The sequence below is a fragment of the Triturus cristatus genome, chromosome 1_1, assembly GCF_964204655.1.
Source record: "Triturus cristatus chromosome 1_1, aTriCri1.1, whole genome shotgun sequence".
Lineage (NCBI taxonomy): Eukaryota > Metazoa > Chordata > Amphibia > Caudata > Salamandridae > Triturus > Triturus cristatus.
Window position 1 is genome coordinate 38,550,734 of NC_140579.1, and position 26,621 is coordinate 38,577,354.

At 46.3% G+C, this 26,621-nt stretch overlaps 1 protein-coding gene across 1 annotated transcript in view; it reads left to right on the forward strand.

The window, feature by feature from the left end:
- LOC146869286 (complement C4-like) overlaps positions 1–26,621 on the forward strand; it is a 252,295-nt gene that overhangs the window by 143,769 nt on the left and 81,905 nt on the right. Inside the window, exon 12 of the mRNA XM_085647007.1 lies at positions 3,196–3,328. Within this exon, the coding sequence (XP_085503133.1) occupies positions 3,196–3,328 (133 nt within the window). The remainder of the gene's footprint in view (positions 1–3,195; positions 3,329–26,621) is intronic.

Below are 26,621 nucleotides of genomic sequence, written 5' to 3' on the forward strand. Positions count from 1 at the left end.
TCAGGACAAATTTATTTACATTGAGTTCAATATGTGATGATTCATTCGCACTTGATTTAACTTTGACTCTGATAAACTAAGTTGATTTAAGAATACAACAAGTGATAATTAATATAATTGTAGGTATATAACTAACCTACTATCAAATGATAATTTAAACTATACAAATTTATTGTCAAATAAATCCCTTGAAGGCACCCTTCTACCTGTTCATTCACATTTGCCCGAGCCCTCAAGGGTATATTGGGTTGTCCACTGTACTTACTCTACTTGGAGAGTGAAGAGGGCTCCTTTAGCCGAGTTTCTAATGTGCACATTTAGAATTAGGCTATTATCGATGGAGATACCTAGGGATTTTACTGAGTTGGACAGGGAGAGTGTGCAGTTGAGGGCATTAAGGTCGGAGAACCAGGTTTGAATGGGGAGAGGGTTGTTTTTAGGGGAGAAGAGAATGATTTTAGTTTTTTGGGATTGAGTTTGAGATTATTTAATTGGAACCAGGACTGAATCTTAGATAGGGTGTTGTTAAGGTGTAGGATGTCCGCGTGTGGTTTTGATCTTATAGTAGAGTTGGGTGTCATCGGCATAGAGGTGGTAGTTGATTCTCGCATGTTTAAGAATGAAGGTGAGGGGTTCCATAAAGAGGTTAAAGAGAGAGGGAGAGAGAATGGATCCCTGGGAGACTCCTAGGGAGACCGGAGTGGGGTTTGATAAGCAATCGAGAATTTTGATTTGCTGTGTTCGGTGCTGGAGATAGGAGACGAACCATTTATGGGCAGAACCATTAAGGCCGAAGCGATCTCTGACAATGTTTAGAAGGGCTGAGTGGTTAACTGTGTCGAACGCAGCGGAGAGATCAAGGAGGATAAGTAGGCAGGTCTCGCCATTGTCGAGGGAGTGGTGGATGTCATCGACAATGTTAAGCATGGCAGTTTCGGTGCTGCAACCTTTCCTGAAGCCTGGCTGTAGAGGGTCCAGTAGGTGGATGTCATCGACAATGTTAAGCATGGCAGTTTCGGTGCTGCAACCTTTCCTGAAGCCTGGCTGTAGGGGGTCCAGTAGGTGGATGTCATCGACAATGTTAAGCATGGCAGTTTCGGTGCTGCAACCTTTCCTGAAGCCTGGCTGTAGGGGGTCCAGTAGGTGGATGTCATCGACAATGTTAAGCATGGCAGTTTCGGTGCTGCAACCTTTCCTGAAGCCTGGCTGTAGGGGGTCCAGTAGGTGGATGTCATCGACAGTGTTAAGCATGGCAGTTTCGGTGCTGCAACCTTTCCTGAAGCCTGGCTGTAGGGGGTCCAGTAGGTGCATGTCCTCGACAGTGTTAAGCGTGGCAGTTTCGGTGCTGCAACCTTTCCTGAAGCCTGGCTGTAGGGGGTCCAGTAGGTGCATGTCCTCGACAGTGTTAAGCGTGGCAGTTTCGGTGCTGCAACCTTTCCTGAAGCCTGGCTGTAGGGGGTCCAGTAGGTTGAAGCTTTCGATGTGTTTATCTAATTAGAGCTGGACACACTTTTCGAGGGCTTTGGAAAGAAGGGGGAGATTAGAGATGGGGCGGAGATTGTTAAGGTCATTGGGGTCAGCCGTAGGGTTTTTAAGAATGGGAGTGATTTGCCCAAGTTGAAGGGAAATAGCGACGCAACCCATGGCAAGGGAGGTGTTGATGATTGAGGTCCAGGAGGGGGGCAATGATGTGCTTTAGGTCTTGGACAAGGTTAGAAGGGAGGGGGTCTTTAGTGTGGGAGGACGGTTTTAAAGACAATAAAACATGACTCCATCCAAACAGCATGGTTGCTTTCCTTCCCCTCCTGACACAATGTGCGAGGGCACATTAGTCCCTTTCAAGCTTCTTCCTGTCATGCAAGTCCCGCCATGTTGCATCCGCATGAGGCCAAGAGTTGAAGGGGAGCAGTCTGAAAGCTTTGAGTGGCCATGCGATGCGCGCAACCTGTAAAGTGTGTCACAGTATGGTCGCAAAGGTATCTTTAGCCTCTAGCTGCCTACAGCTATTTTGCTATTTCTCTCTTCAAATCCATTTGAAGTAAAATGATTCATGATGTAGTAATTCCGCGTAGTAGACAATATTTTGGGCAGTCCATATGGACGTTGGTTCACCAAAATGCCTGGTACAGCGGCAGTGAGATCCCATTCCTTAAGATTGAGTCCCAGTCTCGCCCTTTGCCCATCGCTAGCCTCTTACTTGAAGGCATGAAGGGAATACTACAAAGAGTAATTATAGTTAATTGATTTATCCTGATCTTCATTCCTGTGGCTGCCTACATGCCCCCTGAGACCATGGGTAGCAGGGGCAGTGCCAGGGATAGCAAAGGGTCAGCCAGGAGCAGCGGCTGAACGGCCTGATTATGTTTATTCAAAACTCGCTTTCATGGTTTCGTGGCACCAGAAGATCATCGTCGGAATCTCTTCTGCCATCACTATTGTGTTGTAAACATAGTTTACAAATATAGTACCCCCATGAAGCTAATAAGAGGAATTGTACATCCAATGGAATGATATTTAAGTAAACTATAATTAGAGCACAAGATTTACGTCAGACTATATGTGTGTATATGATATTTTGACATCCATCCATTGAGATCTGTATTTGAGGTAGGAAAAATGCCTTTCTGTATAACATTTTGGTAATTGTTACCCGCAAAGCCGGATGGGATACTTGGTATTCTTCCTTCATGTGAATCAACCATACAAAAATTGTATTTTTGAATACAAACTAATGAAGATTCTGTTATCCATTCTTTCTCGCTCTCTCTCTCCCTCTCTCTCTCTTTCTCCCTATTTCTCTCCCTCTCCCTTCCCCCCTCTCGCTCCCTCTCCCTATCTCTCTCCCTCCCTCTCTCCCTCTCTCTCTCTCTCTCTCTCTCTCACACACACACACCTCTCTCCCTCTTTCTCTCTCCCTCTCCCTTCCTCCCTCTCTCTCTCCCTCTTCCTATCTCTCTCCCTCTCTCTTTCCCTCTCTCACCCCACTCTCTCCCTCACCTCTCCCCCTCTCTCTCCCTCTTCCTATCTCTCTCCCTCCCTCTCTCTCTCCCTCTCTCACTCCCCTATCTGTCTCACCTCTCCCCCTCTCTCTTTCTGTCTTCCTCTTTCTCTCTCTCCCTCCCTCCCTCCATCTCCCTCTTTCCCCCTCTCTCTTTGCCTCTCTCTCTCTCTCTCTACCCTCTCACCATCGTGCAGCCAAGGATGAACAGATTAAGGCGGGACATTTCCGAAATTTCATTCAGCGCAAAGCATGCCGGATGGAGCTGAAGAATGGAAAGGAGTACCTTTTGATGGGCCAGGATGGGGACACAAACGACACTGATGGAGAGTGAGTGACAGCTTAGAGACACACATATCCCCTCACCCGTCTCTCAGTCTCTCCTCTCTCGACTGAGATAATTCAGTGTATCAAGCCATTACAGTTTAGCTATAATATAACTATCAGGATCATTTGTGGAAAGAAAAGGTATAACATCCTTACAGTGTTTCTTCCCATTATCCTTGCCTGAAGCACAACCATAAATCAAAATATAATACCCAGAAGTAGCTCCTTACCTCTTGCTTGTATTACTTCCAGATTGAGTGCCGTACCGAATACTTAATATAAGATTAAGATTATTAGCTGGGAAACAATATTTACAGAACTGAGCTGCTTAAGTGTCACTTAGGTGCAAAAAATGTTGGATTTGTGTATTTAAATTTAAAGTCCTGATTTCACAGAATCAGGATTTGTGCATTTTTCCAAACAAAAATGTCTGCATGTAGGGAGAGTGAAATGGAGGAATGGAATGACATGTTTTGGGATGCCCATGCAACCTCTGGAGAACACCAACACATTCAGATCGTTTTTGTCATCCACAAATGTTTACCATCATGAATTCCACTCTAGGGGCACACAGAAAACTGCTCTATGAGTCAGGGTCCTTCCTTGTGTGAGAGGGACCAGAGCCAATGAGGCCTTTTGCTTGACACTGATACCTGGTGTCTATCCTGAGAGAAGACACCATTCCCTGAATCTTGCTATGTGTCCCTGAAAACACGCAAACATCAGCAGCTCACCTTACAGAGGACGTCACCTTTTACATTCACAGGTGGAGGCATCTTTGGATCTTGCCCACAGGTAAAGCACTGACAGGGGCAAAGGCTGACATGTGGCACAGTTGTACTAGCACTTTGCTCCAGGTTTGCTTCACAAACGTGACACAAACCAGTGCATAGTGTTGAATTGGGATTTACTTTCCAGCATAAATCTTGCATCATGCTGGAAAGTACCACCAAGTAGCTCTACGCCCTGCTTTGTTTGGGTAGACCAGGGACGGTACATGGGCTTTCCCAAGGAACCACCCGTGGGTCATGACACGGAACGCAATGCACTAAAAAGGTAACAAGGGCTTTGCGCCAAAAATGAATGCCTCCTTGAGGCAGGTACGACATTGGAGGAAAGGTTTCTTTTCTCCAAACCTTTCCAGCTTTCTATGTGGGCTGTACTGTAAAGGCCATGCACGTGGAACAGATTTAAACTATGTCTACGCATTGTATTCTGGACTGGAAGATTATCATTCCAGTACAAAGCCCATGCTAGACATCACACACTCGCAGCCTCGCACCATGAATGTGGATGGTCTTAAGGGTGCTCAGTGATGCTGCACCAGGAGCATTTTTGTGGGGCGTCATACCAGAGGTGTCCCCTCTACCATGACCCATTGGCACAGTAACTCTCTGCCTCCTAGATCTAAAGGTTGTATTTATTTTCTTGACCAGGGCCAAGGCATCGTTGAACTGTTCAAGGCCTCCTGGTCAGTGACTGTCGTCATTACAGGGGCAGAGGCTCCACCTCCCCCTCTTTCTCATAATATAATAAATGTTTGTCAGATTGAGCAAAGGGCAGACTAACAGACACTCACCATGTCAGGGTCAGACATTTGCACTAATAGGTGCTGGCAGCCAGTGCCAAGGTTTGAGGGCAGTGACTTCATCAGCCTGGGAAAGCTCTAGGAGGAACCTCCCTTCTCACAGCGAGGGGTAGCGTCATGGATAGAGTCACTGATTTAAGCCCTCAGTGGCCCAGGACTGACTGTCTGACAGGGGTGATGCTTCACATCACACTTCACTAATCAGCCAGAGTATGAGGTGGGATCCACAAGTCTCAATGATTACACCCCTCTCTGCAGGTTAGAGAAGATGCCAGTCTCATTGGCTAACGCTTAACAAGGGGTAGCCAATGGGAGGAGGTGGTGGGATCTTCTGTTTCCAGCCTCCCTCCTGAAGCTTGCAGCTCCTTCCCGAGCCATTGTGCTTCTCCCTCCCTCACCCGCTGATTCTGCCATCACCGCCGTGGCTCAGTAAGCACCTTAATAGAAATGTGGGTGCTTGTGTTTATGTATGGATGTATATGTACTAACATATGTCTGCTTGTGGAAAGGTGTGTATGTTTGCGTGCTGGTGAATAGATGGGTCTGCATGTGTGTGCGCATCTGTGCTTGTGAAAGGTTGGGTATAAGTTGTGTCCATGGATGGTGTACGTGAGTGTGCACATGTGTCCCTGGTGCATTACTCCTCCAGGTTACCAGCCCCCACTAAATGCTGAATTCCTTGAATGCCTTGGCCTGCAGGTTATGTTATGCTATGAGGATTTATAGAGGGCAAGGCTACCCAAAGGCTTCCCAGCACTAGGTATGAGATATGGTGAAGCTTTCAGTTTTTTTCTGAAGGTTGCGTCCGAGGCTGTGAATCTGATCTCCCAGGTATGAATCTACTTGTCTTCCACTCTTGTGGTCTCTGGGAATTCACAGGTGCTCTCTCCCACCTGCATGCTGGACACACAAGCTCAGGATGCCCCGGGGTGAATTCTTGAAGATTCCTTGAGCCCCGGAGCTGTAGAGATGCAGTTCTACTTATGTTATAGCTAGCAGGCCCCCGCTATTCTTCTACCCCTCCAAGCTGTGATAAAATCGGGCAGTCACTCTTGGCAGGTGACTGGTTGGATGTTGGCGGGGCAGTAGTACAGATAATGCCAATACGAGAGACCTTTGCCTTGTAATTGGCAAATGGCAGCAGGAGGTGAAACATTGGCATATAGCGGGCCAGTCACCAAAGTTTATATAGAGATTTACGTACAGACTTTCCAGCTTTACTTCCAGAATCCTGGAGTTTTGTAAAAAGAAAAATGGGACTAGTCACAATATTTTCGGGGTGAGTTATTTATATTGATGCCAATGAAGATCGACTTGCACTATTTTGTCAAGAAAACATGGGCCGAAATTTTCTAACACTGTGCAGAGTTTTGTGGTGGTATTTACTGTCCAACACAAATCAGGATTTGCATTTGAAAGTAAAGCAAAGTAGCGCTATTTGCAACTTTACAATACTTTGCATCATGGGCATTCACATGCAACCACACTTGCTTGTGGCACAAACCCCTATCTACTAACAACTGCAGAAAAGGATTTAATCCAAAACCTTACGCCTCCTCAAGGCAGTAGCAACTGGGTAGCAAGCTTTAAAACGCTCCACATTTTTCTAGCTTCACGTGTGCACTATACTGTACGGCACACATACAAAGAATGAAATGTATTAAATCATATTTTTTGTACTGGAAGGTTCCCCTTCCAGGAAAAAAACAGTGCTTGATAGAATGCATACATTGTACAAAGGACGCTGAACCGAAATACAGCAAAAAGCTTTATTCATAACAGCCCCACACAGGTGCGGAGTGAACGTCTTGACAGGATAATGACAGTTGACAGTTGGGGACAGGGAACCCCAGGGCAGGTGGAATGTTGTGGCAACCAATGGGAGGGGAGGAGAACAGGGATGCTCTCGCGCAGGAGAGCTCGTGAGCATCAGCTACCACGCGCTAGTTACAGCCTGTGATATGATCGTGTAACAGTAAAGCATCATAACACATCTTCCTCTCTTGAATGCTTAAACGACATTCCAATACCAATGCAATATAATGTATAAATGTGCAATGTTAATCACAAACAAAATCATCATAACATTTGGGTTTGTTGATGGTTCTGCCAAACCTACCCCAAGCTCTGTGAGGGTCACATACACATTCTGGTGCCGATCACAATCCTGTAAAAACCGGGTACGAACCGTCGGACGGAGCATATTCTCCGTCCGACGCGTACCCGGTCGTGTAAATATACAAACATGGAATTACGATTCGTACAGAAACACCTTTCCCGTACGAATCGTACAAAACACCGACCGACGAAAATAAACGTACAAATGCGATCCGGGAAAGCGCCGACGTGACGTCGGGACGCACGCAGCCTGCCATTCACGACCCAGGAATCACGATTCGCACCGACGTCATCCCGCACGGTGAATATTTTCCGGCTGCCAAAAACTGCCGGGAAATCAGGACGACGCGAACAAGGAGGACCCGTACGCGACGGCCAACAGGACGACGCGAACAAGGAGGACCTGTACACGACGGACAGACATGGACACAGACATCCTCCCAGCAGTGCCAAGACACAGGAGGGGTGGGTGCCTAACACTCCCAGCAGTGCCCAGAGACAGGAGGGGTGGGTGCAGAGTCCTCCCAGCAGTGCCCAGAGACAGGAGGGGTGGGTGCAGAGTCCTCCCAGCAGTGCCCAGACACAGGAGGGGTGGGTGCCTAACACTCCCAGCAGTGCCCAGAGACAGGAGGGGTGGGTGCAGAGTCCTCCCAGCAGTGCCCAGACACAGGAGGGGTGGGTGCAGAGTCCTCCCAGCAGTGCCCAGACATGAGAGGGGTGTGTGCAGAGTCCTCCCAGCAGTGCCCAGAGACAGGAGGGGTGGGTGCAGAGTCCTCCCAGCAGTGCCCAGAGACAGGAGGGGTGGGTGCAGAGTCCTCCCAGCAGTGCCCAGACACAGGAGGGGTGGGTGCCTAACATACAGCATGGGGTAGCGTGGGAGGATCACATCCACCAAAGCCATGTTCTCCTCCAGGGTGAATGGCTGTGACCTCTCCACAGCCCTTGACATGGTTCCAGGGAATCAGTACAACAAACAAATGATGGACGGAATGCTGACAATGCAGACATTCTCCCCCAGTCAAGAGATTTGGGTAAAATCCATCGTTCTTTTGCCCACTACACCACCCCAGTTTAGACATGGCCATATGCAAATCAGTCTTGACCCTGTGCCTCCAGGGAATCAGTAGCAGCAGCTGGGTCGTGGAATACAGAGATGTGCATGGGACCTGGCTGCCTTATATCTGCCTTGCTGGCCCATTTCATGCACAGGAGTACAGAGTGATTGGTCACTCACATTTGCATCCTATGTTTCCTCCAATCCCTTCAAACCTATCAGTCTGTGGGTTCTTAATCTGTTTTTTCCCTCATGATGTGAGCCCCACAAACACATTGCAACAAAGTAGATTCATTCCAACTGACTTCTGCTGTGCACCTTCCAGAACAAATTCAAAATTTGAACTTGGTCTCCATGACAACCAGCATGCATGTAGGCCTTAATACTTGTCCCTCATGTGTCCCCTATGTAATTTGGAGCTTCACACACAGGTACGGTGCGTTCCGGGGCCCTAGGGCACCCCAAATGCATACCAACGGCCCGTACACGTGTGCCTACGTTCACTATCACTATGGGTGTCCTCACGTATGCGTACTCGTAGTGGTACGGGCCGTACACACGCCTGTACGCTCACTATCACCCATAGTGATAGGGAGCGTACAGGCGTGTGTGCGGCCCGTACCACTACGAGTACGCATACGCGAGGACACCCATAGTGATAGGGAGCGTACAGGCGTGTGTACGGCCCGTACCACTACGAGTACGCATACGCGAGGACACCCATAGTGATAGGGAGCGTACAGGCGTGTGTACGGGCCGTACCACTACGAGTACGCATACGCGAGGACACCCATAGTGATAGTGAACGTACGCACGCGTGTACGGGCCGTACCACTATGGGTGTTCTTGCGTATGCGTACTCGTAGTGGTACGGACCGTACACATGCCTGTACGCTCACCATCACGATGGGTACACATACCGCAGCACTCCCATAGTGATACGGGAACATACACAGGCCCTCTTAGCAGAAGTACGCTGTTTCTCACACATCACAGTGGTGACAGGCAGCACACAGGAAGGAATAGGGCTGACATACTTGTCCATGGATGGGCATCAAGGCATTGTCTGGGCAGTACTACATGTGTGGGGCACAGGTGTGAATGGCTGTGATGTGGCACAATACTCCTGAGTGGAGAAGGCACCAGATGTATGATGAGATGTGTACATATGTAATGTGTGACGGTGCAATGTGTGCCAGGCATGCCCTTGACTCCTTTGACATGTGTGCATGTCGTACTGCACACTTGGCATGAGCATCACTGGCATGGCACGGACACCAACACACGGAAGTGTCCCCTGAGGCCCGGTACAGGGGTTACCACACCTGACATGTCACTACCCACGGTGCACGATGTGACTATGTCATGTATGTGTGGGGGGTTCACATTAGGTAGATGTTTGAGCTCCCTCAAAAGCTGCAGCCGTTGCAGCAACCAACATGTGTCTGTGTGTAGATGGCCATGGCACACTGTTCCGCACACCATGCCACATGTGGTATCGGATGTGAAGTGCGTATGTATGCATGGGACACGGAGTAGCGTAACAAGGATATGTCTGCATCCTCTCTATGAATGTGTGGTGAGTCATGACATGTACACCTTCATGGCAAGGTGTGTGGGCTGTCCTAGTGTAATGTCATGTGACCTGTGTCTCTAGTATTCCGCTACCAGTCTCTGCAATCGACATCCTACTTCTGCTGATGTGTGGATGTCTGTCACTCCTGTCTTGCGTCTGGCTGTTCACTAGCACTGGGACACAGCTATTCCCATGCCATGGCATGTGAAGGTTCACAATCTCCGTGTGTAGCTGGGTCTTGGTAGGAGTGTCACCTGGCAGCCATATGTGTCCAGGGCATGTAGCACATACCTGACTCTGTATGTGGCATATGTGTATTGACAGATTAACATGTGCACAGTACAAATCAATTGTTATTGTGGTGCTGTGGTAAATAATTTAATTACCGGGACTTAATTTGATACAGAAACATAATAAAAATAGCTCAGTAAATAAGAGGCAGAATCCGTGGTATTAGAGGTTCGGAATGGGCTTTATTCCAATGGACGATTCGAATCGGTTGCTCCAAGTTCCATCACCACGAAGGTTCAGGAAGTGAAGTACATACATTATTGATAATTAATCACTTTTATACAATAGGCATTACAGTGAAGCAAATGCAAGAGGCGTAACAATTGATAGCAAAGATAACATTTCACATGCGTAGCTGAAGGAGGCGTAATTGGGAGTAACAAGGAAACGTCATTGGTTGTGATGTCACATATGGGTGGACCTATGAAATAATTTCGCAATGTCAGCAGAAATACTTGGCAGAGATGCGCGCGCAGCAGTATGACGTGTGATTGACGTGCAACTAGGGGGTGAAGGGGACTTGACATTTAACTCTACATGTGGCGACAGAAGTCTGGAGGGTCAAGTCAACCTAATCCCAAATCATATCTAACATCCTATGTTTAAAGAACTATGTTATCCAGAAGAGAGGTCTCTTAGAGTAGAATCTTATTCTATACTGACTATACTGACTGTTAGTGCGTGTACAAGCGTCTAAGTGTCTACACTAGATACGAGGGCAGGAATCTTCCATAGTAACAGGGCTATGAATTACTTGCATGAAGACAGAGAAGCCGGGCCTTTGCTCGGTAGCTGGAAGAATGTTTACTTAAACTACTAGACAGGAATGCATTGGGCAGGGAGCGGAGCAGATAATTTCGAAGGTGAAATACAGTTTCTTGGCAGGCAACAGGCTGATGTCAGGCTTCGTGAGCCGCGCAGGGAATGAGACAAAGTTCATGGTCACAGATGCAGGCTCGGACTGGAGCTTCAGAGGGAGAAAGCAAGAAAAGCTTGATGACAGAATCAGGGCCTACTTGCCTGGACTGTAAAATGGCATAAGTGAACCATATAAAGCCGGTGGCCTTTCATACTTAGGAATGGAATATCCGGCCTATTCATGGCGGATCTGAAAGAGGACATGTTGACGGTGGACGCACATGTGTTTGCGTCTTCATAACTGGAACTGGAGGGAACATACATGTACTTGTGATTCATACATGAAACCGTTGGGGTCCAAGATAGGGGACATAACTGATCAGAAAAATCCATATTTCCACATTCCCTCCTTGTCCCCTACTTGCCCGTCAAGAGATATCAATCTTCATCAATCCATTGATCTGTTCATATAGCATCATTTGTTCTTCTTTTTTCTTCTGGGACAAATGAAATCTTGGTGATGGGACACACGATGTGGCACACAGACCACAAATCGCTGGTCCACATTGTAGGCATAGACAGCAACTGAATAGTATGAGGAAGCCAATACCTAGGAAGGATAGGACCTTCCATCCAAAGGTAGATAATACACTCCAAAACCAACCGGACCAAGTCCAGGTGCCTGGATTCTGATGTATCTGGCTTACAATCTTATGAAGGCGAGTTATGGCTTTATATACAGATGGCGAATTTTCTGGTATGAAAATGCAACAACTTGATCCGATGACCCTACAAGCTCCGCCCCTATCGGCCAGGATGACGTCAAGGACAAGACGATTTTGAAGCACAACAATCCGCATAGCAGACTGTTCTTCTGTTAAATTGCCTAAGGCGGAAATAGTTTCGTTCACTACTGCTTCAAGGGTTCTAGTTAATCTACGTATCAGCTTACTATTAGTAACGGTACCTATATAGGGAAAGAGACCTTTATTGAAATCTGTGTATTTTTCCCATGCTGTTTCAGTGTAATCGACAATTGGGAGATCTCTCCTTTCTCTATTGTGTACTAAATGAGTATTTCTGTGATAATCGGGAGGAGCTAGGAAAACAGGTGGCAAAAGAAATCCAATGTAGCAGGTACCATCCCAATCTAGAGGTAAACGTACATATGCCGTCTGACCACATATAAAATAGGAATGGCGGGAAGCTCTAAATGTCGACTTGCCTTGATCACTGAATTCTATTACAGTGGTGCATCTACTATGGCCCATATGTATGGAACCATTCTTTCTTACACATAATTCACCTTTTACTGGAAATACTGACATGGCGGGCAAAATTGGAGTAGCTTCGGATTCGACATTTAGGATCATAAGATTAAGCGTAAAATTACCTAATCCATATACTTCATTTTCTAGATCAGTTCCTGTTCTCTTGGGAAGTCCCTCCTTGTTAGGGTAGCAGACTTTAAGTAAAACCAAGTTTAAATTTCCCCATACCCAGTTGTCTTGATAAACTGCAGAATTTGAATCTAGGGAATTAATTAAACTAAACCATGCTCCACAGGAGCCGTTGTGTGTGAATGGGTATGGAAAAAGAGGTAGAATTCCTTTATAATTCTGATAGGGAGGGAGTCGGCCACATATCCAACAATTTGTAGCATTGCTAACCTGATGGGAATGATGTAACATACTAATAAACGTATTATTGCGCAGCGCAAATCTATAAGACAACTCATGCGGAGGTAATTCACTAAAAGAATGTTCAGCAGTAACATTATAAACATGTCTAGAAATAGGATAATATATGTGCAACAATATACTTGCAGTAATTATTAAAAGACTTAGGAAAAACAAAATTAATAACGTCACTGTGCAATGACTACGCAGTGATTTACAGTATGCATGTCGTTTCAACATTTTTCGGGTGTTTTCTCTATTCAGATCTAAGGGATACATGTCAGGGACAAATTCAACCGCTTCACCTTGGAGAGGACTTAAACAATCAAATTTCCCGACCGGTTAGATCTGAGTTTTAGTTTATATTGTTCGTGACTACTGGTTTCAACCAAAGGAAGTTTTGAGTCAATGGGTGAAGACACACGAGGTGTGGTGTTTACGTCCGATGGTAGTCCATGAAATTTCTTGATATGACTTGAATGTATCCAGCCTTTTCTGCCTTCGATCTTCACGGCTGTCCTTGTGGTGAGCAAGACCAATTGCGGTGACTTCCACCTAGGATCCAGCTGAGTCTTTCGATCAAAGTTCCTCACGAGGACCAGATCCCCCGGAACTATGTCATGGGGTTTCACCTCAGTGTTGTCAGGAAAAGCTGCAGCTACCTGTGAACGACAAGATTGTAGTGCAGACATCAAGGAAGCCAAATAATCTGTCAGCATATTACAGTCAATATCAGTTATTTTACGTGGTATAGGCGTCCCCCACATATTTGGTGGTCTGCCAAAGATCACCTCATACGGGGATAGCCCTGTTCGAGAGTGTGCTACCATTCTCATGTAAAAGAGTGCAACTGGTAAGGCTACTACCCAATCGACACCTTTCTCTCTGCATATCTTGGACAATCTGATTTTCAGAATCTGATTATGTCTCTCTACGAGACCTGCTGCCTCGGGGTGTCGGACACAGTGGAATTTCCACTGATAGCCTAACAAAAGTGAAACGTGTTTCATTAGTTCGGATGAGAACGGCTGGCCGTTATCTGAGTAGACAGCACGTGGTAAACCGTATCGTGGGAAGAATTCTCGAACTAACTGTTTGGCAGTAGTCGGGGCAGTGTAATCTGAAACCGGGTATGCCTCTGTCCAACGGGAAAGAGCACAGACAACTACGAGAACATATTTGAATCCTCGACATCGTTCCATCTGGATATAATCCATCTGGAGCACTTCAAAAGGGTGATCAGGAGACTGAAATCCACCCTGTTCTACGGGAACGCTTTTTCCTGGGTTGAACTGACCACAGATCATACAGGTACGAACTTTTTGTTTAGCTGCTGCTCGTAAATGTTTATTGAACCAAATGTGTTGGATGCTGTCTAGCATAGCTTTTTCTCCTAGATGCGCTGGACTATGTATAGTGTTAATAATAACTTGGACCATTGAATCAGGAAGGAACCACACAGATTTTTCCTTCGTCATCCATCCTTGGTCCGTTTGAATCCCTCCTAATTCGGTCCATTTCTTTATTTCGTCTGGTGTAGCATGCGTCTGTATGTCAATTACGTCAAGAGCGGGATCTTTAATCGTCATACAATGTGTTGGCGTCGGGACTATTGTCTTTGTCATGTCGGATGTTTGAGTTTGAGCCGTCTGTTTAGCTGTTCTGTCAGCTAGATCATTGCCTTGAGAAATGATATCAGTAACTTTCGTATGAGCTTTACATTTCATAATTGATATTGCAGTGGGTAGATGTATTGCATCTAATAAGGCATGAATGAGGGGTCCGTGCTGAATGTGGGCACCGTGAGAAGTTAAATAACCTCTCTCTCGCCACAGCACGCCGAAGTCATGTACAACTCCGAATGCATAACGTGAATCAGTGTATATGTTGACTTTTTTATTTGTGGCTTGAATACAGGCTTGTGTTAGAGCGACGAGCTCTGCTGCTTGAGCGGACAAGGTATTTATGCAATTTGTTTCAATGATTTCAGTGTCTGTTGTGACTGCGTAAGCGGCCACTAACTCTCCTGTACTTGTTCTCATACATGAACCATCTACATACAACGTTAGATCTGGGTCTGACAATGGGACATCTGTCAAGTCTTGTCTGGGTTTCGTCGTGATTGTAATAACGTCAATACAGTCATGCGCTAGTGGGTCTGTTCCAATTACGGGTAAAAGTGTGGCAGGATTCAATGTGTTACAACGTCTGATTTCTATATGTGGTTGGAACAATGTTAATTCATACCCTGTAAGTCGCGCTATAGTTAAATGTTGTGTTTGCGTTCGATTCAAAAGAACCTCTACTGCATGCGGTACTTGTACTGTCAATGGATGTCCTAACACTATGACATCGCTTTGTCTGATTGCTAAAGCTGTCGCTGCCACTGATTTTAGGCACGCAGGCAGAGCCTGAGCTACGGGATCTAATGTACTAGAAAAATAAGCACACGGTTTGTGTGATCCTGCTTGTTCCTGTGTGAGTACTGACAAGGCAGTACCTTCGCGTTCTGTAACAAAAAGTGTAAACTGTTTATTGTAACATGGTGTTGCTAAAACCGGTGCTTGACATAAAGCTTTCTTTAAGCTTTCAAAAGCTTGTGTATGTTCCTGAGTCCAAGGGAGAACAGTCGATGTGGCTGCCTCCTGTGTTGTCAACTGAATGAGTGGTTTTGCTAGAAATGCATACTGAGGGATCCACTGCCTACAATATGAAGTGAGGCCTATAAAAGCCCGCACCTCTTTTTGTGTCTTGGGTATTGGCATGTTAGCTATTAACTGAATGCGGTCGGGTGTAAGCTGCCTTCCCTCCTTGGACAGCGAGTGTCCAAGATAAACAACTCGCTGGACACAGAATTGCAGCTTAGAAGGGGACACCTTGTGCCCCTTTTCGGCTAGAAATTGTAAAACCGTCAGTGAGGCTTTTTCACATTCAGGTTCGCTTCGGGCGGTGATCAGCAGATCATCGACATATTGAAGCAGGGCAGTGTTTACTGGCATGTGGATACTGTCGAGTTCTCGTTTCAGTGCTTGGCTATAGATGCTGGGGCTTTCTGTAAATCCTTGAGGTGCGCGTGAGAATTTAAAGCTACGTCCATTTAAACTAAATCCGAACAAGTATTGGCTTTCCGGATCTATAGGGACGCTGAAAAAGGCATTTTTGAGATCAATTACAGTAAAGAATGTTGCTTCAGAATCAATAGCTGTCAGTAATGACGAGATATCTGGGACCACAGGGAATTGTGGCACAATGCATTTGTTCAATTCGCGCAGATCAATAACCAATCGATATACTGGCGGGGCCTTCGGATCTGTTCGTTTAAGAATCGGAATTATCGGTGAATTACATACATTGGAGTCTGTTTCTACAACCACTCCTTGGGCAATGAGCTCGTCAATGATTTGTAGTAAAGCCACTACAGCATCTGGTGGTAACTTGTATTGCCGCATTCGTGGTAGTACCACTCCTGCCTTTAGTGTAACTCGATATGGTGTAATATTCATGCAACCAACGTCAGTAGGGCCTTGTGCCCATAGATGTGTAGGTAAAGTCTGCAGTCGGGGATCCATGTCTCGAGACTCATAGTGACCTTTGAAATCACGCAAAAACAATCTTACTCCTTCCGGAGAACAACATATTATAGCTCCTAGAGCTTTCAGTGTTTTTATACCTAATAAGTTTTCTGGACATGATTTAGTAAGCAATAAATCTGTAGTTCTGGTCAAGGGTCCTATCGTAAGTGGAAGAGGCTGTGATACTTCATTAACAATAGGTTTTCCTGAAAAACCAAGGGAAATATTCTGTGAGCCTGAGAGGGGTGCCCCTGGAACTTCACTACGTTTTATCGTTGTTCGACTTGCCCCTGTATCGAGTAAAAATTTTCTATCTTGGCCTAATAATTCACTATGTACATAAGGTCCTTCTTGGTCTACAGGGACCTCGATAAGGGGTAAGTCAACTTCCCTCTCTAGGCTGTTTCATGCATATCGTTGATAATCAGGATAGTCATACTGTGCGGTCTGGTACAGCTGTCGTGTCGTGGTTTGTGTGGCAGCAACAGGCAGCGCTGGTGCAGCTGGCACAAACTGTATAGACTGTTGTGGAGCTGGCATGGACTGTGCATGCTGCGGGGCTCCTTGTTCATTCTGATCCTGTCTAAGTGGCCGTGGTCTTTCTTTTGTAATACCTGTGGCGATATTACGCTTCAGGACTGGACAATCGTGTATATAATGACCTGGTTGTTTACAGTAGTTGCATGTCCCTTTTACAGGTCCTGCTGAATCACCGGAATGTGTCGTACCCTTTTTATGTCCTTCAGCTGGAACTGTCTGGGAGACTAGCATTTTCATTTTTGTGTCTTTCATGCGTCTTTGTTCATGATCTTGTTCCTCTCTAATTCTATTGTGATGATACTGTAACATTTGTAACATTTGTGATGGGGTATTACCTTGCCAGGTACTCTCGAATTTTAATACTCTATTCTTCACTTGGGGTAAGGAATTTTCAACTAATTTTGTCACAAACAGATGTGGGTATGATTCGCTACTTGCTTTTATGCCACTATTTATACCAAAACATTTTTCAAATCGTGCATAGAAATCACTAGTGTCTTCATCTTGCTTTTGTTTACAGGCTGAAATTGCACCCCAGTCTTCCTTTTTCGTAGTTAATAAACGTGGCAGTACCTGTACTAGTAAACCTGGTAGTGCTTTAGTTTTGTCCCCAAGTCCCGAACCTGGACCTCGGGCCTTTTCTTCATTTTCTAATGCTGTCCAGTCTATCTTTTGGTCTCCCACCTCCCACTCTTTTTCCTTGAGTTTTTCATAAATGCCAGCAGGCATTAATACCTTTAATATTGTCATAATGTCGGGATAGGTGTACTCTCCCATGAGTAACATGTCTTTAATTTCTCGGTGGAAACCCGCTGGGTCTTTGTCATGACTGGGTACCACTTTCTTCATTTCTAACAATTCTATTTTCGATATGGGCGTATATACAAATACACGTTTAAACTGATTGTCCTCGCCCTTTATTGGGTGTACTTCTCGTAAGGGATTCTGTCTGTCCATGTAATACATCGGTCTTTCCTTGATGGGCAGTGAGACATGTTCTGGACATACAAAAAGAATGTACTGCTTTCTTGATTCTAGTATTTCTTTAATTAGCTTAGTACCTGAACCTCTCCATCTATTCGTGAGTAATTCAGTCAATATATCAGGTAAGGGACCAGGATCTGAATGTTGGTTTTTATATAGTATAAGAAGTTGTTGAATCATATAAATCCCAGCTAAACGCTGTTCATCTGGGGTGAGATTCAAAAATGTGTGTGCTACTGTATCATCATCATACTTTCCGGGACTGTCAATCCAATGAACGGCTGACCTAGCTAATTCTTGTTCATCCATAGAATCGAGAAAATGATAACCCCTTCGTTCTCGCAGTAATTTGTCAGCGGCTTGGAACGAATGCTCGGGGGACCTTATATTTATTATAGGTGTTTGGAAATTCCTGTTATTGTCTAGACATATCGGACGTATCGGGTCAGTAAGACATCTAGTACTATTACAAGATCTTCCTCTACCTACATAGGCTATGGTGTCTGACTGTCCTGTGGGCAGTCCTGATCCTTCCTCCTCGCTTTGTTCGAACTGATCTACCGCTAATCTCTCTTCGTGTAGGCGTTCTATTTCTTTACGGATCTTTCGGCACATGGCTATTATACAGTTTTGCTTATCATGTCTCCCTTCTGATATATTCTGGCTCCATCTGGTAAGAATTTGCATTGCTTCCGGGTCTACCCCCGGTCGGTCTTGATTTCTGATCACACAATTTATGAGGAAACGTAACAGTTCCCCCTGTATTTCCACTTTCTGGTATTCCATAGCTCTGTTAATACATTCAGAATCTCGCCCTGTTTGGACAAAATGATATATATTATCTAGATGCATAGTCATTCCTGGTAACTTCCCTAAATACACCGCGGCTCGTCTGATACGTAATGATGCCAGGATCATTTCGTCCTCTTTGCCGGGCACAGGGTCATATCTACAATCTATAAGAAGTTCCTTAAGCGTGCGGGCATTTATGAGTTTGGGGGTACGTGGATGTGCTGACTCTTGAAAAGTAAGTTTATTTATTCTGGGTGGCGTAGAAAAAATATTGGTAGCACCTCCCGTAGCCCCGTCTGGGGTATCGGGCGTGAAAGGATTCGTTGAACGCGATACAGCAACTATAGGTGTGGGCACAGCTATAGAAGTAGCTGTAGGAACAGATGTGGAAACAGATGTGCTTGCCGGAACTTGTGTCAGGATTTGGTGCTGTAGAGATACAGATACAGGATCTTGGCGTTGAACCTCCCCGGCCAACGGTCTATGTGGGGCGGGGTTAGCATACTCGGGAGCCGCGTCATCTAAATATGAGGAAAGAAAAACATCTTCTGCGGTTCTAGGATGCCCCTTGGGATGTACTTTTATTGGAAATAATGGGGGTGGCAAGTCTTTTGGTATCCCCGCAGTAGCCTTAGGTAATCCCTCGGCCAGAAGGGGATACATACCCTTCATAAGGGCATTTCTTTGTCTGTCTACTTGTTCTGATTTCACTCGTGTACCTTCTTCAATTAATAGATTTTCTCGGACTTCATTTGAATTCTCTTTACTCTTCTCTTCCTGTCTACGTGCTTTTTCTGTACGTCTATACGATTCTTTACGCCATAATTCAATGGCGTCTTTCTGTGATTGTCTAGCTTTCTTTTTCCATAATTCTTCCTCTACTTTCACGATGCACTCTGCATCCCAGGTCCCAGCTGCGGGCCACCTCTGACTTTCTGGTAATTCCTTAGTGTAGTCTACCCATAAATCAAGAAATAATATAGCGTCTAAGCCGTGTTTATGATACATGAAGTACCCTGGAGTGTCCCTAGGAGGAATAGGAACAGCTTCTTCGAGTACCCCTTTTCTAGTTGTGATCTGTCTTAATTTCGAAAAGAGCGGCATATTGAGAACTGATCTGATACTTGATCTTGAACAAACTTAATACAATAAACACGATAATGAACAGTCATTCATACCACAATATGCAGAACGTATTAACACATTTAACATTTAACATTTAAATGAGTGAACAATGATGATAACGATCTAAGGGAACTTAATCACTAAACATAATACTCGGCATTAACTGAATTATTCTGAATTTATATACTTGATATACTAGATATACTGCTAAACAGTACAGATACACTGCTAAAACAGTGCAGACCGGATTTGTGTACCCAAACCCGTCTGGACCGGCACAACTTATGTGCACGCCAGAACGCCTCCCCAGTAATGGTACTCACCGGGTAGCTCGGAACGGAAGGCCTCGGAACGGAACTGAACTGAACTGGACCGGACTGGACTCGACTCGACAACTTCGGACACTTCTGAGCTTCGGAAACCTGGTGGGCCTCTGTATACCTCGGATCTTGCTCTCTCAGCTAGGCTCTGGTCGGGATACTTCGCACTTCTCACCGCCTCGTCTGGGTGTTGATCGCAGCCTCAGTCGCCCCCGCTTGACCGGAGGGAGATACAGGAAATCCTGCTGGTACGCGTTGTTGTCCGTCCAGCCGTGGCAGGAGACCGGGCCTGCAACGCACCGCCGGCGCGTGAGATGAGAAAGTGTCCCTGTTCGGGCGCCATTCATGTGGTAAATAATTTAATTACCGGGACTTAATTTGATACAGAAACATAATAAAAATAGCTCAGTAAATAAGAGGCAGAATCCGTGGTATTAGAGGTTCGGAATGGGCTTTATTCCAATGGACGATTCGAATCGGTTGCTCCAAGTTCCATCACCACGAAGGTTCAGGAAGTGAAGTACATACATTATTGATAATTAATCACTTTTATACAATAGGCATTACAGTGAAGCAAATGCAAGAGGCGTAACAATTGATAGCAAAGATAACATTTCACATGCGTAGCTGAAGGAGGCGTAATTGGGAGTAACAAGGAAACGTCATTGGTTGTGATGTCACATATGGGTGGACCTATGAAATAATTTCGCAATGTCAGCAGAAATACTTGGCAGAGATGCGCGCGCAGCAGTATGACGTGTGATTGACGTGCAACTAGGGGGTGAAGGGGACTTGACATTTAACTCTACATGTGGCGACAGAAGTCTGGAGGGTCAAGTCAACCTAATCCCAAATCATATCTAACATCCTATGTTTAAAGAACTATGTTATCCAGAAGAGAGGTCTCTTAGAGTAGAATCTTATTCTATACTGACTATACTGACTGTTAGTGCGTGTACAAGCGTCTAAGTGTCTACACTAGATACGAGGGCAGGAATCTTCCATAGTAACAGGGCTATGAATTACTTGCATGAAGACAGAGAAGCCGGGCCTTTGCTCGGTAGCTGGAAGAATGTTTACTTAAACTACTAGACAGGAATGCATTGGGCAGGGAGCGGAGCAGATAATTTCGAAGGTGAAATACAGTTTCTTGGCAGGCAACAGGCTGATGTCAGGCTTCGTGAGCCGCGCAGGGAATGAGACAAAGTTCATGGTCACAGATGCAGGCTCGGACTGGAGCTTCAGAGGGAGAAAGCAAGAAAAGCTTGATGACAGAATCAGGGCCTACTTGCCTGGACTGTAAAATGGCATAAGTGAACCATATAAAGCCGGTGGCCTTTCATACTTAGGAATGGAATATCCGGCCTATTCATGGCGGATCTGAAAGAGGACATGTTGACGGTGGACGCACATGTGTTTGCGTCTTCATAACTGGAACTGGAGGGAACATACATGTACTTGTGATTCATACATGAAACCGTTGGGGTCCAAGATAGGGGACATAACTGATCAGAAAAATCCATATTTCCACAGTGCACTCACTCTTCCTTGTCACTTCCAAATTACTGCAGAGTGCCACCTCTTGCCCGACCAATTCCGGACTTGGCTGCCATGCGGGAGAATGACAGTATCCGGTGCTACCGCTTCCCCCAACCGTTGATTCTGGACTTGACGGCGAGACTGGCACCACACCTGCAACCGCTGCACAGGTATCCTACGGCACTGACACCCAAGCTGAAGGTAATGGCAGCCCTACATTTTCTAGCCACGGGTACCTTTCAAAATACCATAGCTCATGTTGGTGGCATGTCCCAGAGCATGTTCTGCCGTGTGCTGCATGATTTCTTAGAGGCCATGTTGATTCACCTGGATGACTTCATCCATTTCCCAACCCCTGCAATGTTGACTGGGGTCAAGCGTGGATTCTATGCCCTGGGAGGGATGCCCCATGTCATTGGGTCCATAGATGGGACACATGTTGCTTTGGTACCTCCACACGCACAGGAGGTAGCGTACCGGAATCGCAAGCACTACCACTCCATCAATGCCCTTGTGGTGTGTCTGTCCAACATGGTGATTTCACATGTCTGTGCTCGTTTCCCAGGATCAGCACACGATGCCTACATCATGAGGCGTAGCAGGATGCCTGAAATGATGACGCAGCTGCGCAACGAACGAGCATGTGTTGTTGGTGGGTACAGTCTGTCTGTCCTGTATTTTGCGTAGACTTCCAGCACGACCGCTTCTCTTGTTCTAACGATGTCCATGTGCTTCCCATGTAGGGGACGCTGGCTATCCCAACATGCCATGGCTGATCACACCTCTCCGCAACCCCATCACGCCGGCCCAGCTCCGCTACAACACCGCCCATGGCCGGACAAGGCGAGTGATAGAGAGGACGTTTGGCCTGCTGAAGAGCCGATTCAGGTGCCTCCACAAGACCGGCGGCGCCCTCCCATATGCCCCGGCGAAGGTCTGCAAAATCTTCATGGTCTGCTGCATGCTGCACAACATGGCAGTTGAGAAAGCTGTGCCACTCATCCTGGATCAAGATGACCAGGACCATCCACCCGTGGAGGACGAAGGTCTTGGCAATGGGGCTAGTGATGTGGAGGATGTGGAGCCGCAAGAGGACATTCGGACTCGGCTCATACGCAACTTCTTTGCTTAGTGGTGAGTACCAGTGTCTGAGTGTGCACGCATTGGTCCCCGTGTGGCATGTGTTGTGATGTGTGTCTCCACCTGCATGTATGGCACGTGAGTCAGAGGTGTGTGTGGGTGTGTCACTGGAGTGATGGTGCCAGTGATGGTTGTATTTCCCCAGTCATAATTGTGACCTAGCATGTTGTCATCCATACATGTGTCGAGTAAATGCACATGCAAGTGGCTGTGCTTTTTGTGGCTGACTTCTTGTGTGTCTCTCTTCCCCAGGTACTTGCGCATGCCGTCTGCTGCTTGCATTGTTGTGGCACTGCTATTCCTCATGGACACGTCATCGTGTGCTGACTCAGCGTTACAGGCACGGACACGTTTGGAAGTCTCCTTAGGGTAAGGGATGCATCAGGGGTGTTTTGGGTGTGGCAGTTGTTCACGATGTATGCACACTGCCCCTGTCGAAGTTAGGTTCCTCTGCAGCCATGTTGCATCACCATGGTACACATGACATGCAGCTGGGTACACCTAAATAGATGGTCAGACTTGTTGACAGTCATCAGTGATGGGATAGTGGATTGTGATGATGGCATCAATGTGTGTAACACTGCCCTCGGACACATACGGTTTGCATTGGCTTGACATGCTGTGGGACTTCCGCATCAGCGGATCAATGGTGTGTGGCAGGCTCTCCGTGAGCAGCTGTGGGTGTTTAGCTGTTAGCCGACACTTGTGTGCCAGTTCCATGGCTATCACGCATTTGTGCTGCAGAATGGGGGTGCCAGTGTTGGACCCACATGTTACTCCACATGAAGTGTTCATGTGTACTTCAAGTTGCCTCTGCAATCCCGAAAACATGACTAATAAAGGTGTCCCTATGCCTCCAAGGTGCCTCTTCTCAGTCAATGCTGGTGTGTTGCCACGGTGCATCCAGCATGTCTGGCATGGTTTTCACTGATAGTGGCTATGTGTCTATGTGTCGAGTAGCAAGATGCAAGCTGTGTGTGTGGGATGAGACTGTGTATTGTGCATGATGTCCATGAGTGTGTGGGTATTGTGACATGTGCCATCCCCATGCATCCAACGTTGGCCAGGCCCCCATTATCTGCATCCACCGGACTCAAGCTTGCAGGACATGGTTCTGCCACCTGTCTACACATACCTGGGTGCCCCCCAGGACACTGGACATGATCCCTGACCTCTGCGCATGACTGTTGCTGTACTCAATATGTCTGTCAGCACGGTTGTGCCGCCACCCCCACAGCTGGTTGGGCCCATCATGGGTGTGTATGGTGCTCCATGTCTGTCTTGCCTAATACACTGTGACCCGTGTGTCCTGTGCCAGACTCAGGCCCCAGGGTGTGGATGGTGGAAGTCAAAAGAGAACTCAGGCATGTTTAGACTTTACAAGACACATGTAAGGTAATAATGCAACCAGCAGGCATCTTCTCTTCATGGTGTGACTTTTTATTTTAGTGGGGGGGGGGGGGGGGGGTTTGACATGAGGGGCTTTCCGGGTGTTTGGAATCCAAAGTTCAGTAGGGGAGTTGGTGTCCTTGTCATTGTAAATCCTCAGAGTCCATGCCACAGTCTTTGTCAACATTGGTCAGACAGTGACCAGCAAGGCCATGTGGCAGAGAATGTCTTTTGATGTTGTGCTGCTGTTGCTCCAGTGGGCCAGGTGCCAGGCCAGGTGTCCTGGGAGATGGTGCTGTAGCGCCGACCCTCACGGCCTTTTCCGTGGACGACCCGCCCTCCTGCGGGACCCTCAGAAGCAGGCCGTGACGATGTTTGGGATGCTCCGTCGGATGTTTCCTCCTCCTCCTCCTGATCCCTCCCTGTGGGTGGTGATGTTCTAGGCCTTCTGGCACAGGGAGGGTTGCCCATGTTGTCGGCCATCCGACGGAGTGTACTGTGAATTCCCGTGAACACCGTCACGAGCTCAGCCTGTCTGTCCTCCATCCTCCGTTGCATGTTGCTGGGCCTGCTGGGTCTTGATCTCATCGAGGGTCCCCTTCATATCGTTGAGGGTGGACACAACCTGGGCCATGCCCGTGGTGTCCTGCCGGTATGTGTCCAGGATGTTTCGGACATGGGAAAATACCGGTTCCCCAGCCAACTGGTCTGTGGTAAATAATTTAATTACCGGGACTTAATTTGATACAGAAACATAATAAAATAGCTCAGTAAATAAGAGGCAGAATCCGTGGTATTAGAGGTTCGGAATGGGCTTTATTCCAGTGGTCGATTATAATCGGTTGCTCCAGGTTCCATCACCACGAAGGTTCAGGAAGTGAAGTACATACATTATTAACAATCAATTACTTTTATACAATAGGCATTACAGTGAGGCAAATACAAGAGGCGTAACAATTGATAGTGGTGATAATATATTCGTACGTAGCAAAAATAGGCGTAACTGGGAGTGGTTTAAAGAACGTCATCAGATGTGATGTCATAAGAGGGTGGTTACATGAAAGAATTTCGCAATGTCAGCAGAAATACTTGGCAGATATGCGCGCGCAGCAGCATGACGTGTAATTGACGTGCAACTAGGGGGTGAAGGGGACTTGACATTTAGCTCTACATGTGGCGACAGAAGTCTGGAGGGTCAAGTCAACCTAATCCCAAATCATATCTAACATCCTATGTTTAAAGAACTAAGTTATCCAAAAGAGAGGTCTCTTCGAGTAGAATCTTATTCTATACTGACTATACTGACTGTTAGTGCGTGTACAAGCGTCTAAGTGTCTATACTAGATGCGAGGGCGGAATCTTCCATAGTAATAGGGCTATGAATTACTTGCATGAAGACAGAGAAACCGGGCCTTTTCTCGGTAGCTGGCAGAATGTTTACTTAAACTACTAGACAGGAATGCATTGGGCAGGGATCGGAGCAGATAACTTCGAAGGTGAAATACAGTTTTTGGCAGGCAGCAAGCTGATGTCAGGCTTCGTGAGCCGCGCAGAGAATGAGACAAAGTTCATGGTCACAGATGCAGGCTCAGACTGGAGCTTTCAGAGGCAGAAGGCAAGAAGAGTTTGATGACAGAATCAGGGCCTACTTGCCTGGACTGTAAAATGGCATAAGTGAACCATATAAAGCCGGTGGCCTTTCATACTTAGGAATGGAATATCCGGCCTATTCATGGCGGATCTGACAGAGGACATGTTAACGGTGGACGCACATGTATTTGCATCTTCATAACTGGAACTGGAGGGAACATACATGTACTTGTAACATGCACATAGAACCGTTGGGGTCCAAGATAGGGGACATAACTGACCAGAAAAATCCATATTTCCACATTCCCTCCTTGTCCCCTACTTGCCCGTCAAGAGATATCAATCTTCATTAATCCATTGATCTGTTCATATAGCATCATTTGTTCTTCTTTCTTTTTCCGGGATCTTGAATGAAAATCTTGATGTGGAATGCACGATGTGGCACACAGACCACAAATCGCTGGTCCACATTGTAGACATAGACAGCAACTGAATAGTATGAGAAGGCCAATACCTAGGAAAGATAGGACCTTCCATCCAAAGGTAGATAATACACTCCAAAACCAACCGGACCAAGTCCAGGTGCCTGGATTCTGGTGTATCTGGCTTACAATCTTATGAAGACGAGTTATGGCTTTATATACAGATGGCGAATTTTCTGGTATGAAAATGCAACAGCTTGATCCGATGACCCTACAAGCTCCGCCCCTATCGGCCAGGATGACGTCAAAGACAAGATGATTTTGAAGCACAACAATCCGCATAGCAGACTGCTCTTCTGTTAAATTGCCTAAGGCGGAAATAGTTTCGTTCACTACTGCTTCAAGGGTTCTAGTTAATCTACGTATCAGCTTACTATTAGTAACGGTACCTATATAGGGAAAGAGACCTTTATTGAAATCTGTGTATTTTTCCCATGCTGTTTCAGTGTAATCGACTATCGGGAGATCTCTCCTTACTCTATTATATACTAAATGAATATTTCTGTGATAATCAGCAGGAGCTAGAAAAACAGGTGGCAAAAGGAATCCAATATAGCAAGTACCATCCCAATCTAGAGGTAAACGTACATATGCCGTCTGACCACATATGAAATAGGAATGGCGGGAAGCTCTAAATGTAGACTTGCCTTGATCACTAA